Source organism: Hemitrygon akajei, chromosome 5, assembly GCF_048418815.1.
Source record: "Hemitrygon akajei chromosome 5, sHemAka1.3, whole genome shotgun sequence".
NCBI lineage: Eukaryota > Metazoa > Chordata > Chondrichthyes > Myliobatiformes > Dasyatidae > Hemitrygon > Hemitrygon akajei.
Genome location: NC_133128.1, coordinates 65,777,148 through 65,792,157, shown reverse-complemented (window position 1 = coordinate 65,792,157; position 15,010 = coordinate 65,777,148). Strand labels below are relative to the sequence as shown.

At 41.1% G+C, this 15,010-nt stretch overlaps 1 protein-coding gene across 15 annotated transcripts in view; it reads left to right on the top strand.

The window, feature by feature from the left end:
* The window catches only part of dmd (dystrophin), a 1,932,045-nt gene that overhangs the window by 1,862,181 nt on the left and 54,854 nt on the right, over window positions 1-15,010 (top strand). For 12 of the 15 annotated variants that reach the window (XM_073045659.1, XM_073045653.1, XM_073045656.1 and 9 more), the window contains 3 exons: window positions 2,813-2,949; window positions 11,539-11,577; window positions 14,296-14,361. In XM_073045659.1, the coding sequence (XP_072901760.1) occupies window positions 2,813-2,949; window positions 11,539-11,577; window positions 14,296-14,361 (242 nt within the window). Of the gene's footprint in view, window positions 1-2,812; window positions 2,954-11,538; window positions 11,578-14,295; window positions 14,362-15,010 lie in introns of those variants that run through there. The other 3 variants (XM_073045662.1, XM_073045664.1, XM_073045666.1) reach the window with 2 other exon arrangements.

The window sequence follows — 15,010 nt, the reverse complement described above, 5'->3', positions numbered from 1 at the left end:
TTTGGAGCCACGTATTTACCCTTCGTACAACAAATTCACAAAATTTCCATCATGTTCATTGCAAATTGACTGCACTGAAAAATATTCCTTAGAATTTATTTTTTAGGATAAAGAGGGTAGGATCAGCGTGATTTACTGTGTAGTTAGCTTTTCTGCATTTCGTGCAGTTGAGTTGTGATGTGTTGTATCAACATGTTTAAAATGTAAAATGGGAGTACTTATGAAAAGATTTAAACATTCTTGAGATAATGTCCTTTCACTTGAGACTTCTTTATATGAGTTTGACATATTAGAGCATGTTTCCTGCCTTGCTTTTGTTCTTATGAATTGCTGTAGAGTGTGAAAGCAAATGTTTGGGAAATTGAAGATGTACTTTAGCTGTAAGTCTTTAGGGTGTGAAGATTAATGGAGTTTGTGTTTTCATTCCTTCAATGTAATTCGAATAGTGTTCTTCAATTATGGAGCCATTTCCAGTGGCAGCTATTTTATTTCTTTTTTGATAACCTCTAGAGTTGAACGTGGCTGGTTGCTCAAGAGGTTGGAAACAAATAAACCCAAAATGTCAAACTTATTTTATTGTGAATTTGATCAATATCCTGGCACTTAGCATATTCCAAGTTCAGCAAAAGTGATTGAAGCAAACTGGAGTAAAAATCAGTATACATTTTGCCGTATTTTTCCCCACCAACTTTTGCACTTGAGGTTTTCTATCTAATCTATGTAGATCCCAAATAATTTCCATAGTATTTGCTGCTGCACTTACCGACTGCATTTGTGACACCCAAAATCAGCACTGGGTCAATTTAAAAATACAGTGTTTGGTAGCTAACACGAAGAAATCTGCAGATGCTGGAAATTCAAACAACAACACACAAAATGCTGGTGGAACACAGCAGGCCAGGCAGCATCTATAGGAGAAGCACTGTCGACGTCTCGGCCCGAAACGTCGACAGTGCTTCTCCATGTTTGGTAGCTGTAGTTCAAATGTACCACTTGAGTTTTGAGGAAGTTCTTTTTGTGTTGCTTCAGAGCGGCACAGAGCATGGAAGTTTTGGGGGAAAAAAATAAGGGTCGTAGCATAGTACTGGGAGTGTTGAAGCTGCCTCACAGTTCCATTGCCCTTGTATCAGTTCTGCCAGCACGTGCTCTACGTGTGTTCGTAACACTGTTCTTTTGACCAAGTGAATTTTCCTCGGGTGCTGTGCTTTCCTTTCACTTCCCAAAGGTTGGTAGATTAATTTACTTTGGAAGAGGAGGATGGGAGGAGATTCAAGATGGTGTAAGTGAACAGGAATGTTCGTTTACTGGGTTACAGGGAAAGAAATGGGATTGCTGTGAGAGCTGGCATTGCCTCAGTGGGCTGAATGGCCTTTTCTGGAGTAAGGACCTGAAGCTGAGCTGAATGGCCTCTCCCATCAGCACCCGGACCTCCTGCATTTAACTGGTGGGCTTTGGTGTGCAACTTGTCAAGAATTATCCTTCATAGAAATGGTTTGATAACACTAATGCGTGCCAGATTTTGATAGAATTTCCTTTTGGAACTGTGTGCAGCTTAGAATTTACATAAAGACATGGACACCCCATGGTAATAGTCAGTAAGGCAATATACAAAGCTATCGTAATCCCCGTAGCCTGCCATAGCTTGAACTTTCCCATTCACTTCTGTGGGGGTAAGAATATCTCAGTAACTAAGACAAGTATCAGTTAATTTCGTTGAAGATCTCAAGTATTTCTGGACTTAAAAGCCTTTAAATACCAGCACTACTTCAAAAAACTGAGCTTTGTTTAATTTAACTGTGTCACATGGTTTATTTCTAGCCATCTCTGCTATATTGTATTTACAAATGTCACAGAAGTTAATTAATATTTTCAAGGAAATATGATTGATTCCCTGCTGCTTTATTGCGAGCTGATGTTTTCTGAGCGACACATTCTTTACCATTTAAGAGGAGGAATCAAAAAAGTTAGCAAATACTGTGGTCAAACACAATTAGTTTCATTGGGAGCTGCTCCCACTCATGGTGTGACACAAATCTGAAGGAGCTAGTGTGAACCGTACCACTACATTGCCCCATCCTTCCCCTCACTTTCACTTGCGCCCGATCTCCCAAGCCCACAGTTGTTTCTTTCTCCCTGCCCTATGGCTGATATTTGGAAGCCCTCAATCCAAGTTTCCTTTCTTTTGTCCTGCCAAGGCAACACTATACTCACCCTCATTTTAGGTAATTTTCCTTAGTCTGTGTCTCTTGACCTTCCTTCCATTTACCTCCTATTTCAGACCTCACTCTCTCATTCTCCTTTATTTGTACCCGACTCTCCTACACCATGTCCTCCTCTCTGTCTCTCTTCCCTGCCACACTCTGCATCAGGACTGTACCTGACACAGTCACTCAATCCTGATGCAGTGTCTCCACTAGAACCATGTCCTGTTGCCTCCATGTATGCAGTCACTTAGTTCAAATGCATTGTTTTTTCTTGTTCCTTACTCTTTGTCACTTGCCTGTTTTTTCCTCTTCAATTCCTGGTATAAATGGTCAAAAAATTGCAACCAACTCATGATAGAACATGGGAGCCATTTAATTTGTTGCGAATATAACTCCTGCCCAATAATGTATTGCAGCATCACACTTAGCATAGGTCACTTCAGTGACGGGGTTGTCTCCTTCATTATTCAATCTGTAGTGGAAAAAGTACAAAGGATTTACTCTGATTCCTTTATAAACTCTGGTCATTCAGTTTCATTGTATGATTCTTATTTGAAGGTGAAGGCCAAATAATGTAATTTTAAATTTAATTGAATGTTCTATTTCAGACAACTTCGGGAGAAGATGTCCGAGATTTTGCAAAGGTTTTAAAGAACAAGTTCCGAACAAAGAGGTACTTTGCAAAACATCCCCGAATGGGATATCTGCCGGTGCAGACAGTTCTGGAAGGGGATAACTTAGAAACGTAAGTAGAGCACGTTTTATTCCAAAATGCTGCAGTGTTATGCAGTGAATATAGCAGGGCCTGCTGTTTACACCAGGCAAAGTAAATGACCAGAAACCCCTGCACACCTGAATTTCTTCAATCATAAAAGCGTTTATTGTGGATCAAAACAAAAACAAACTGATGTTGACATTGTTAGGGATGATTTATTTGCCATTAGATTCACTGGAGAAATTATTCGTTTTAAGTTTTCAATTGCATTTGAATGTCAAAGTTCCCGTGACTAATTTAAGTTTGATCGAATTTGGATACTTGCCAGATTTTGTCTTGTTTACTCTGCCCCACTGCCTATTTGCCTTTTGTTAAAGACATCCCTCAGTCATGAAGTTCAAATAAATTTATCAAAGTACATCTATGTCATCATATACAACCCTGAGATTCATTTTTGTGGCTATTCACAGTAAATGCAAGAAACAATAGAATCCAAGAAAAACCAGACACAACGAGGCAAACAACCAATGTGCAAAAGACAACAACTGCAAATGCAAAGAGAGAAAAAAGTACTCAAATAAATAAGCAATAAATATCAGGAACATGAGATGGAGTCCTTGAAAGCGAGTCCAAAGGTTGTGGGAACATTTCAGTGAAGAGAACAGGTGAAGTTGAGTGAAGTTTTCCTCTCTGGTTTAAGAACCTGATGGTTGAGGGGTAATAAATGTTCCTGAACCTGGTGGTGTGGATCCTGAGGTTCCTGTACCACCTTCCTGATGGCAACAGTGAGAAGTTAACATGGTCCGGTTAGAAGGCATCCCTGATGGTGGATGTTGCTTTCCTGCAACAGCACTCCTTGTAGATGTGCACGGTGGAGGGAGAGCCTTATTCGTATTGGACTGGGTTGTATCCACTACTTTTTGTAGGCTTTTCCGTTCAGTGTCTGGGGTCCAAACTGACTGGGGTCGGCAAATAAGGAAATTGAGGATCCAGTTGCACAAGGGGGTATTGAAGCCTAGGTATTGAAGCTTATTGATTAGCTTTGAGAAGATGTTAGTATTGAATGCTGAATTGTAGTCAACGAAGAGCATTCTGATGTATGCATCTGCATTGTCCAGATGTTCCAGAGTTGAGCAAAGAGGCAATGAAATGGCATCTGCTGTTGACCTGTTGTGACAAATTGGAATGGATCCACGTCTCCTCTTAGGCAGGAATTAATATGTTTCTTCATAGCACTTCAGTTGATGTAAGTGCTACTGGATGATGGTCATTGAGACAGGCTAGCATGTTCTTCTTGGGCATGGCTATAATTGAAGCCTGCTTGATGCAGATGGGTACCTTGGACTGGCGAAGTGAGAGGCTTAAGATATCAGTGAATACTGCAGCCAGTTGCTCTGCACAGGTCTTCAGTACTTGTCCAAGTCCCCTCTCTGGACCAGATGCTTTCTCTAGCTTCACCCTCCTGAAGGATGCTCTCACTTCGGCCTCAGATTGAAATCACAGGGTCCTCAGGGGCGGTGGGAGTTTGTGAAGGTACCTCCATGGTTTGCTGGTCAAAGTGAGCATAAAAGGCATTGAGCTCATCTTCAAGCATCTTTCTTTGACTCCAGCATGGTCCAGAATTGCGCACCTGGACCTCATGTATTTAACTTGGTTGCCAGACCTAAACAACAGTGATCTGGCCTTCAGCAGATTGTGGATCTCTTGATTCATCCAGGGCTCCTGATTGGGGAAGATTCTTAAACGTTTTTGGGAACACACTCGTCCACGAATGACTTTATAAGGTCAGTGACAGCCATTACGTGTTCGTTCAGATCCTTCGATGAGCTCTTGAATGTGGTCTACACAGTCCTGTAGCTGCTCCTCTGCCTCCCATGAGCACCTTTTTGTTGTCCTTGAGTATAGAGCCTTGCTCTTTATCCTCGGCTTGTATGCAGAAAGGAGGAGGACAACCAGATAATCAGATTTCCCCAAAATGTAGTCAGGAATGAAACTGGAGGCGTTGCTCCTTAAGGTCAAGGTGGACGAGTATGTTGGAACCCCTAGTGCTGCAGGTGATATGTTGATAATAATTGAGCAGCGATTTCTTCAGGCAAGCTTGATAGAAGTCTCCAGTAATGATCTGAAGGGCATTGGGGTAGGCTGTTTCTGTTTAAATAGTAGCAGCTGAGCAAAACTACCCTGCTAGATAGTTGCTCAGTTTCAGAATGTTGTGTGTTTTTGTCCTGATATTTGGATTGATTCACTAGCTGATGAGATCAATGACATATCCCATTATTGTGTCTGCCTTGGTCTACTATATGTAATTTCAAAATGGAGGTGTGCAGCTACTATAAATTTGTAAAACAAAGTTTCCCATGGTATGAGGTTGAAATAGGAACTGTGTGTTTTCAGTTGTGTTTCCAAAGAAGATTTTGGGGGATTGCTTTAAAGTTAATGTTTAATTTTAGGAGTGAATTTCTTCTCAAGCCTGATGAAAAGATAGGTTGTTGGTCATGCTGATAGAGACAACATCTTGTCCATTTCCTCTTAGAATTCTCTCTGCTAAAAATATGAAGCATCCAAGACGAAGGAAATAGTATCTACAAAGTTGTTGTGGTGGTTGTGGAGTACTGAGCGTTATCTCAACTTTGCACATTTTTAGAATAACTGTAGAGAAATCACAAAACATCCCTTCTCATTAAGGCTACAGACTAAAGAGATAACTTTGTTCCTGTGGAATGCCAGTGGAACTTTTCTCATGATTTGCATTGTTCAGCGATTGAAGCACTCAGCTTGTCTGTTTAAAGTGCCATTAGCTTTGTTGACAGCCATCTCTCATTACAGTTATTGATTTATGCTGATTATATCAGGAATATGAATGTTCCTAATGTGTTCTTTTGTTCACAGCTTTTACCTCTGTGGCCTCATAATCTTAATTCTTATGTTCTTTAATATTGACTGTAGATGTGCATGGCCAAATGTACAGTGGGAAGTGTTATTGTTGTCACTTACCCGTTCTGTTCACTATGGCAATGAGGCTATAACAGGGACCCACCTCTTGGTAACAGGGACCGGCCTCTTGATCAAGGTGATCAGTTTAACCATGTGAGCAGCTACAACACCCACTTGCATCTTGGTGGTGTTCCTCTTAACCAAGGACTTTACAGAGGAGAGAAGGGGTCACAACAGAGGTTTAAGGCAGAGACTGAAATGAAAGAATTCCCAGTACTCACCCATTGCAGTTCTACTTTCCATTCCCACTCCAACGTGTTAGTCTGCGGCCTCCTCTCCTGCTGTGATGGGGCCATGGTCAGGTTGGAGGAGTAACAGCTTAGGTTCCTCCACCCTGATGGCATGAGCATCGATTTTTTGAACTTCTAGTAGCTGCCCCACCTGCTTCACCATTCCCCATTCTTGTTTCCCTCTCTCATCTTATGTCCTTACCTGCCATTACATCCCTCTGGTGCTCCTCCTCCTTCCTTTTCTTCCATGGTCGTCTGCCCTCTCCTATCGGATTCCCTCATCCAGCCCTTTATCTCTTTCACCAATCAACTTCCCAGCTTCAGCCCCCCCCCTCCCAGTTTCACCTGTCACCTGCCTCCTTGTGCTTCTTCCTCCCCTCTCCCCACCTTTCTACTCTGAATTCTCATCTGTCTTTCCAGTCCTGTTGACGGGTCTCGGCCCGAAACATTGACTGTTTACTCTTTTCCATAGATGCTGCCTGGCCTACTGAGTTCCTGCAGCATTTTTGTGTGTGTTTCTTGGATTTCCAGCATCTGCAGATTTTATTGTGTTTCTGAAAGTTGCAGAATCAGTTTCAGTGAATATTTTTAAAAAAAACGTATGTGAAAGCTTTCCTGTTGAGAACTGTGCGATTGAGTGAAGAATGAGCGAGCCCAAATCAATTACTTCCTTTTGAAAATTAGCCCTCCCCGACAAATTGTCTGACTACAGATAATGCACAATTAATTTGATTCAGCACATCACGGAAAAGTGTGTGGAAATCTTATTCTCATCACAGTAACAAATGCATGCTAGGACAGTATACAATTGATCCATTCATGTTGGAAAGACAGAATGAATTCAGGGTTTATTTGAGTAATCTGACCTGGGGTAGAAACTTTGTCATGTTTGTTATTAAATTTGAGTTACCTATTTCTAATGGAAAAATCAGAAAAGATTTTGATTGTTTTTCATTGCTGTCTTAAAATTCACTGGGGCGTGTGGATATTTGTTGAGCATAGGATTGGACAAGGTGATATTTTCCCAATTTTCAAATCTCTTTTCAAAACCCACTGCCTCTGATTCCACAAAAGGAATATTCACTTAAGCAAGATGACGAGCTTGAACCCTACATCAAAGGAGAAACAGACCCTTTTATTCTGGCCCCATTCATTTTCTACTGTGTGATTATTTAATTTTTAACATCCATTAGCTTGATCATGTATTTACTGTGCACTGTTTTTGTAGGGCAGAGTGCTTCCTTCACTGTGTCATGGGGGTTGGACACAGATAGCAGCAAATGATGTTGCATTTGCAATGCTGTTATCATCTGCAGAATGTAAATGTCAGCGATCCTGCTGGGGTTATTACAGACTCAGACGGGGTTTTACATGACAAATTGGAGATAGTTTTGAAATTCAGTTTTGGAGACTACCAAGCAATGATGCTGCAGCTTTAACCCTTGAAATGTCACACCAGGTTCCCATAAGTGTCTCAGAGATAGTGCAGGTATATGTAACAGTGTGTCCTGCTGTTTTGACTTTTTGTGAAATCTGTAAGTTGGATCATATTCATATTGTGTCTTGTAAGCTAAGCCTCATGATGCAGCAACGTAGATGTATGCTAATCTGAGATAATTAAATAAGACCATAAAATATAGCAGCAGAAGTAGGCCATTCGGCCCATCGAGTCTGCTGTGCCATTCAATCATTGGCTGATCCATTTCTTCCAGTCATCCCCACTCCCCTGCCTTCACCACATACCATTTGATGCTCTGGCTAATCAGGAACCTATCTATCTCTGCCTTAAATACACGCAATGATGTGGCCTTCACAGCCGCTCGTGGCAACAAATTCCACAGATTTACCACCCTAAAATAGTTTCTCTACATCTCAGTTCTAAATGAATGCCGTTCAATCCTAAAGTCGAGCTCTCTTGTCCTAGAATCCCCTACCATGGGAAATAACTTTGCCATATCTAATCTGTTCAGGCCTTTTAACATTCAGAATGTTTCTTTGAGATACCTCTTAATTCTCCTAAAGAGCTACCAGACATTCCTCATACAGTAATCCTTTCGTTCCTGGAATCATTCTTGTGAATCTTTTCTGAACCCTCTCCAATGTCATTATATCCTTTCTAAAATAAGGAGCCCAAAACTGCACCCAATACTCCAAGTGTGGTCCCAGAAGTGCCTTAAAGAGCCTCAACATCACATCCCTGCTCTTATATTCTGTGCTTCTAGAAATGAATGCCAACTTTGCATTCACCTTCTTCACCACTGACTTAACCTGGAGGTTAACCTTTAGGGTATCTTGCACAAGGACATCTCTGCATTTTGAATTCTCTCCCCATCTAAATAATAGACTGCCTGTTTATTTCTTCCACCAAAATGCACGATGATACATTTTCCAACATTGTATTTCATTTGCCACTGGTAACCAACAGCCAGCCAGAATAGGATCCCTTTATTCCCACGCTCTGTTTTCTGCCGAACAGCCAATGCTCCACCCATGCTAGTGACTTCCCTGTAATTCCATGGGCTCTTGCTAAGCAGCCTCATGTGCGGCACCTTGTCAAAGGCCTTCTGAAAATCCAAATACACCACGTTTACTGCATCTCCTTTGTCTACCCGGCTTGTAATCTCCTCAAAGAATTGCAGTAGGTTAGTCAGGCAGGATTTTCCTTTCAGGAAACCATGCTGGCTTTGGCCTGTCTTGTCATGTGCCTCCGGGTACTCTGTAATCTCATCCCAAACAATCGATTCCAACAACTTCCCAACCACTGATGTCAGGCTAACAGGTCTATAGTTTCCTTTTTGCTGCCTTCCACCCTTCTTAAATAGCGGAGTAACATTTGCAATTTTCCAGTCATCTGGTACAATGTCAGAATCTATCGTTAATGTCTCCGCAATCTCTCCAGCTACTTCTTTCAGAATCCGAGGGTGCATTCCATCAGGTCCAGGAGATTTATCCACCTTCAGACCATTAAACTTCCTGAGAACCTTCTCAGTTGTAATTTTCACTGCACATATTTCACTTCCTTGACACTCTTGAATGTCCGGTATACTGTAGACGTCTTCCACTGTGAAGACTGATGCAAAATACGCATTCAGTTCCTCTGCCATTTTTGCATCTCTCATAATGTCTCCAGCGTTATTTTGTGTTGGTCCTATATCGACCCTCGACTCTCTTTTACCTACTTTTAAAATCTTCTTTGATAGCAGTCACTAGCTTTGTTCCTTTTGATAATTTATCTTTTCCTTCCTAATGACCACCTTAGTTTTCTCCTGCCAGTTTTTAAAAGCTTTCCAATCTTCCATCTTTTCACTAGCTCTGACTTCCTTGTATGCCTTCTCTTTTGCCTTTACTTTGCCTCTGACTTCACTTGTTAGCCACGGTAGTGTCCTTCTTCCCTTTAAAAATTTCTTCTTATTTGGAATATATCTATCTTTCACTTCCCTCATTTTTTGCAGAAACTCCAGCCACTGCTGCTGTGCTGTCCTTCCTGCAAATGTCCCTTTCCAGTCAACTTCAGCCAGTACACCTCTCATGCCATTGTAATTTCCTTTATTCCACTGAAATAATCTGATCTGAATAATTTTAAATCATGATTTTATTTGTGGCTAATTATCCATTTATTATTACCTGGGTTAACACATGTAAGGTTTATTGATCTTGCTGTATAACAAGTTCATGTTTTATTGTCATTTAACTATACTTGAATACCCATGAACACAGTAAAGCAGAACAGCTTTACTCTCGGACCAAAACACAATACCAACAGTAATGTATAGCACAAGGCACATGTAAGAGAACAGCAAAATATTGTCACACAAAAATATTTGTAATCCAAGTGCCCGGGGAGTCCATGAATGTTCCAGCAGTATGCAGTCGAACAAAATACAGCTTGCCTTCTGCGGAGCGAACACTGGGGGGCAGCACTGACCCCAGTGTGAATGCCACACTGCCTCTGGCACCTCAGCTGAACGCCTGACTCCCAATGACTTCCCTGGGCGGCTGCAAACAGGCAGCATCATGGCCTGAGGCCTGGTCCTCACTACATTCGAGGCCATGCAGCTCCCACCGCCTTTCATCAATTAACCAATGAACTGGACTTGCAGCGTTCCACAGCACCACGACCCACACGCGCCTTGCGATCACAAGAAAAGCAACTCAGACAATCACTTGCTGTTCAGACTGCGCACTGCCTTCGTGCTCCGACACCTCTCTGACACAGGCAGCAGCTCGGGCTGCAGCAAGTCCAGTGCCTTCAGTTTCTCTGGCAGTGAGCAACTCGCTGGTGGGGTAGACCTCCAGTACTCCAGTACTTAAGGTGCAGCAGGGTCTTTTGACCGTAGGTATATGTTTGAAAATAGACAGTAACACCTTTGGTTCACTTGACCCCACAGAAGCAGCTGCATCCGAGTGCGTCGCCATCTAACCCTTGGCCTGTATAGTTTTGTGCTTCCGTCAGGCCTACTGTGACACTGTTCTTATGTGTTACTAGTCTAGTCATATCCCAATGGCATGATGGAAATAATAGTTATGTGCAAGCTGAATAAAACTCCGCTATTTGTGTCATTAAGACTAAGCCGATAAGGTAGGTGTGCATGCAGATAGACGACCTGTGATGTTGATATGGCATCATCAATAGTTGGATCAGAAAGTACAAAGGGTTGCATTTATCCAGAAGTGTTAACCCAGTATCTCGACAGTGGAGGCTAAAATAGCACACATCACCTCACACTCATTGAACTAATTTAGTGTAATGCTTGTGTAACCTTCGATGCTTTTTGAAGAGGACTCGTGTTCTTAATTATCAATGGGTAACTAACTGTGCTGACTCAATGTAAATCAGAGCCATGCGAACAAGGTGGTCCGCTCTCTTACCCTGCCCTCCGTTATAAGATTCATCGGTGGTGGCCAGTCGGTGATCATTCTCCCAGCTCAAGAAAAGAGGAAAGACTCCAGGTCTCCATTTTCTCCACAGTCCAACTGGGAAGTGTCAAATAAGGATGGAAGCAAACTTATTGCGTGTCAGCTGGCAGTTTTTTGATTGGTAGATGAAGGATTGTTGCTTTTGGATTTTGCCCTTCCTTGCCCTCAGAGAACAGAACCCTATCCGTAGTCATTGCTTTCATGTGTGACAAGGAGTAAATTATGTCGGTGTAATACAGCTGCTCTCAGTTTTGCCTGTCTGAAATTTATTGATTTTCATATCATTGAAAGATCAATTTATTTTTATTGTTACTGTTGCAGAAGATTTGCATGTCAGCATGATAGTATACTGTTAATTTATATTGCTTCCATTGTCATCCACACTGCTGTTTTTGCTGCTTTTCCTCCTTTTTTTTATGCCTGATGCATTTCCTCTGAGTTTCAGCTGCCTCTTCATCTCCACATTTTTGTCTTGCAGTCCTGTTACTCTGATCAACTTCTGGCCAGTAGATTATGAGTGAGTACCGTCTGTACACATCCGCATCCTGCTTTATTTATTTTCCTTTTATAAAAAGATATATTCGTATGATTGTAAGTTCCCAAGAATTCTTTTTTTGCTTGACTGTGCTTGCTTTTGTACAAATTGGATTACTGATTTTTTTGAAAGGTAAAATACTATTGACAGTTTTATTTTTATCACGAAGTGCTTAAAATCATTTCCTATTAGTACTGGGCGGTGCATTTAGCAATTCTGCTTCAACTTTTGTTCTCTTCTCACTCCTCTGATTGTCATCTGTCCCAATGTTATATCTTAAGAAAAGGCACGGGTACACTTATCCCCATTGCCTCTGAGCTCAAAACTGCTCTTTATCCTGCACTTTTTGTCACTGAGCTACGAATGTGAAAGGAGTTTGAAACTCTATCAGTGTGTTGTTTGGAGCTACATTAAATTAGTGCTGAGACAAATTATGGAGTATCTAGATTTGAACTGACGGTATGCACTAGACAGTTGCTATTCATCCATCCGCATTCTATAGAACCAATGTAACATTATCTCTTGATCCACAACCAAATGTGAATTATTGATGTGCAAATTCAGTTATCCCTAAATTGAAAGGGATTCTTTCCCTTAAATCACCGGGGTGAAACAGTGAAAATGGATGGTTAATTTGATTCCTGAAATTACAGTCCTAATATGTACATAACAGCACTGCTTTAGGCTCATGAAGCAGATCATTAAATCACACAACAAAATAAACTACTCATTAGGTGTCTCTTAAAAGGTATTCCTCTGCTGGAGATGATGAATAATGAGTTCAGATGATGCAGCTTTATCCTAAAATTGTGATCTATGATTTCAAATTCACTGTGCCTTAAACTGGAAAGTTTAGTTTTTTTTTAATCACCCAGATCAGCTCTGTATGGATGGAAGATTTTGTTCGTTTACGCTTGCTCACTATCGCATACCTTCTGCCATCAGGCACAAAAGCTCAAAATGAGGCAGCTCAGTTTGTTGGGCTTCTGCTCAATCCCTTAAAGAGCAATCCAGTTCCCCCCCCCCCCCCCCACCCTTGCATGTTCTCTCTGTACCTGCCTCCTTTTTGCCTTGCATATATTTATCCCTTTCTCTTTAAAGGCCAGTATTCAATTTGCTGCCTTTCGAATCTCACCCCTTTTTTCAGTGAAAACAAGTTTTTATGTTGTTTTAGGTTCTGTTGCTAGTAACCTTGCCAAATCCTGAATGTCATTTATGAGAAAGGATCTGTTTGTCTTTTAAGTAAGGCACAGCAGAGCTTTTCTAGAATGGTGCTGGGGAAGGCAGCAAATTTTAAGGGGCAGTTTATATGGATGCTCAAAATCATACACAGTTTTGCTGGAATAAATTGAGTTGGAATTGCTTCCAGCAAAAAGGTCAGCAATTCTGTCAAATAAAGTAAATGTAATTATCAAGAACAACTAACCGTTTGCGGTAGTTTTAAAAAAAAAAATTGTAGCAGGTTCAGGTCATCTAGAAGTAAAAGCAGTAAATGCAGGAGTTGCTGAGCAGGTCAGGCAGAATCTGTGGAGAAAGAAGCAAGAGTTAATGTTTCAGGGTCAAAGGGTCTTTCATCAGAACTGCACTGATGTGATCTGACTTGCTCTGATTTTGTGCTGAGGACTGCATCAATGATAACTTGAGGTAGATTGTGAAGGTATGTCAGGGGGAGCACCTGCAGAGCCAGATGAGTTGGCTGTGAATGTGACAAAGTTGGATAGACCTTTCAAAGGATAGCCCAGACATGATAAGCTGCACCGTGCGACTCCATGACTGTCAGCGGCACGGCACTCGCGATAGAGTATTATAAATGATCAATTTGATTAATTTATTCGAGTGCAGCTTTCCTCCTGCCTTGATCTGCTCCTGTCTTTGAACCTGTGCCACGAAAGCAAATGACAGCAGGCAGCATTTTATCACCTGTGCCTGGTAATTCATGCTGGAAATAAGTAGATGAGCAGCACACTCAAATTATTCTTAATTTATAGAAAATTCTGCAGAGTTAATGACAAGTTACACTTTATGTTACTGTGGATTGCTTTTCAAATACATGAATGCATTCCATGATTTTAGAACTCGAGCCTGTCTGTCCCAAACACTTAATCCCAGGCTCTGAAGTCAATTTGTTAAAGAATTGCATGCTTGGACCTTTGAACTTGGGCTTTTCTCTTTGGCATCTTCATTCCTCCAGGTCAAATCCTTTGATGCTTATCTGTTATTTATGTTAATGGAAATGTTTCTATTATTAATGTCTTTGGTTTTCTTTCTTCAAAAGTTCTGGAATGTATTTGGTTTAGCTTCATCTCAGTACATTGAAGGGAATTGAATTAGTGTCTGTCAGAACTATCAGCAATAGACGTGCATGTTAAAAGCTTGCAGGTAAATATGATAATTATAGGAGATCGGATACAATTATTTAATTCAAATAAATAAGGAATGGAGTAAATAACATCGACACTGAACTTTGCCTCAGCTATCTTTCCAGTTTAACTTAAGTCTCCAAATTGTTAGTGTTTGTCCCATGAGCAGGCAGCTTTTTCAACAAGCAAGTAACCTAAATAGTGAACCCTTTGTCTTTGGCCCATCAATCAAACAAAACATTTTCTGGTCACCAGCTTTATCGGCCTCCCTGTCCTAGCATTCCTAGCGTTTGTGCATTGTTACCTTGTTGTAAACAGAAGGTCTTTTTCTCAATTGCAGACCTGCCTCATCCCCACAGTTGTCACATGATGATACTCATTCTCGAATTGAACATTATGCTAGCAGGTAAGAGCCAAAATGATGCACCATTTTCATTGTTTTCGTATCTCAGCAAAGAAAGTTTGTTAGTTTTTCATTCTCTGTGATGCTGTTCAGTGAAAATCTTTTGGTCAAATTGACTTCAATACACTTCCTTTGGTTGGTTTTCCAATATTGCGACATTTGTCGCTATTGTAATGAAGTACCTAAATATATTTTAAGGGAGGGTACCAAAACAGCAGGAGGTAATTCACCCTCTTGAGTTCACTCTGCTATTCAATTACACCATGGCTGGTCTATATTTGGACTCCATTCACCTGCTGTTCCTCAATATCCCTAGCAATGATGCTTGTCAAACATTTGAATGGACTATAGGAGAAAATCTTACAGGGATATTTGCAGTTCAGAGATCAATGTGGTTGATCTGTCATTGTGGGGCTCTAAACAGCTTTAAGTATTGGCGATAGGACTGGGTTACATTTCAGTCCTGAAAGGAATGCAGATTACTGGCAATCAGTAGCTTAAGAATAATTATTTGAGGGAAATTGGTGTCATTAAATGCCAATGAAAAATTAATCAATGTTTGACTGGCAGCAGCATCTGAAGAATGACCCTGTCACTTGGATTCACTGCCGGAAAACACTGGGACCCCTTTGTTCAGCAAATCCAAGAGTTA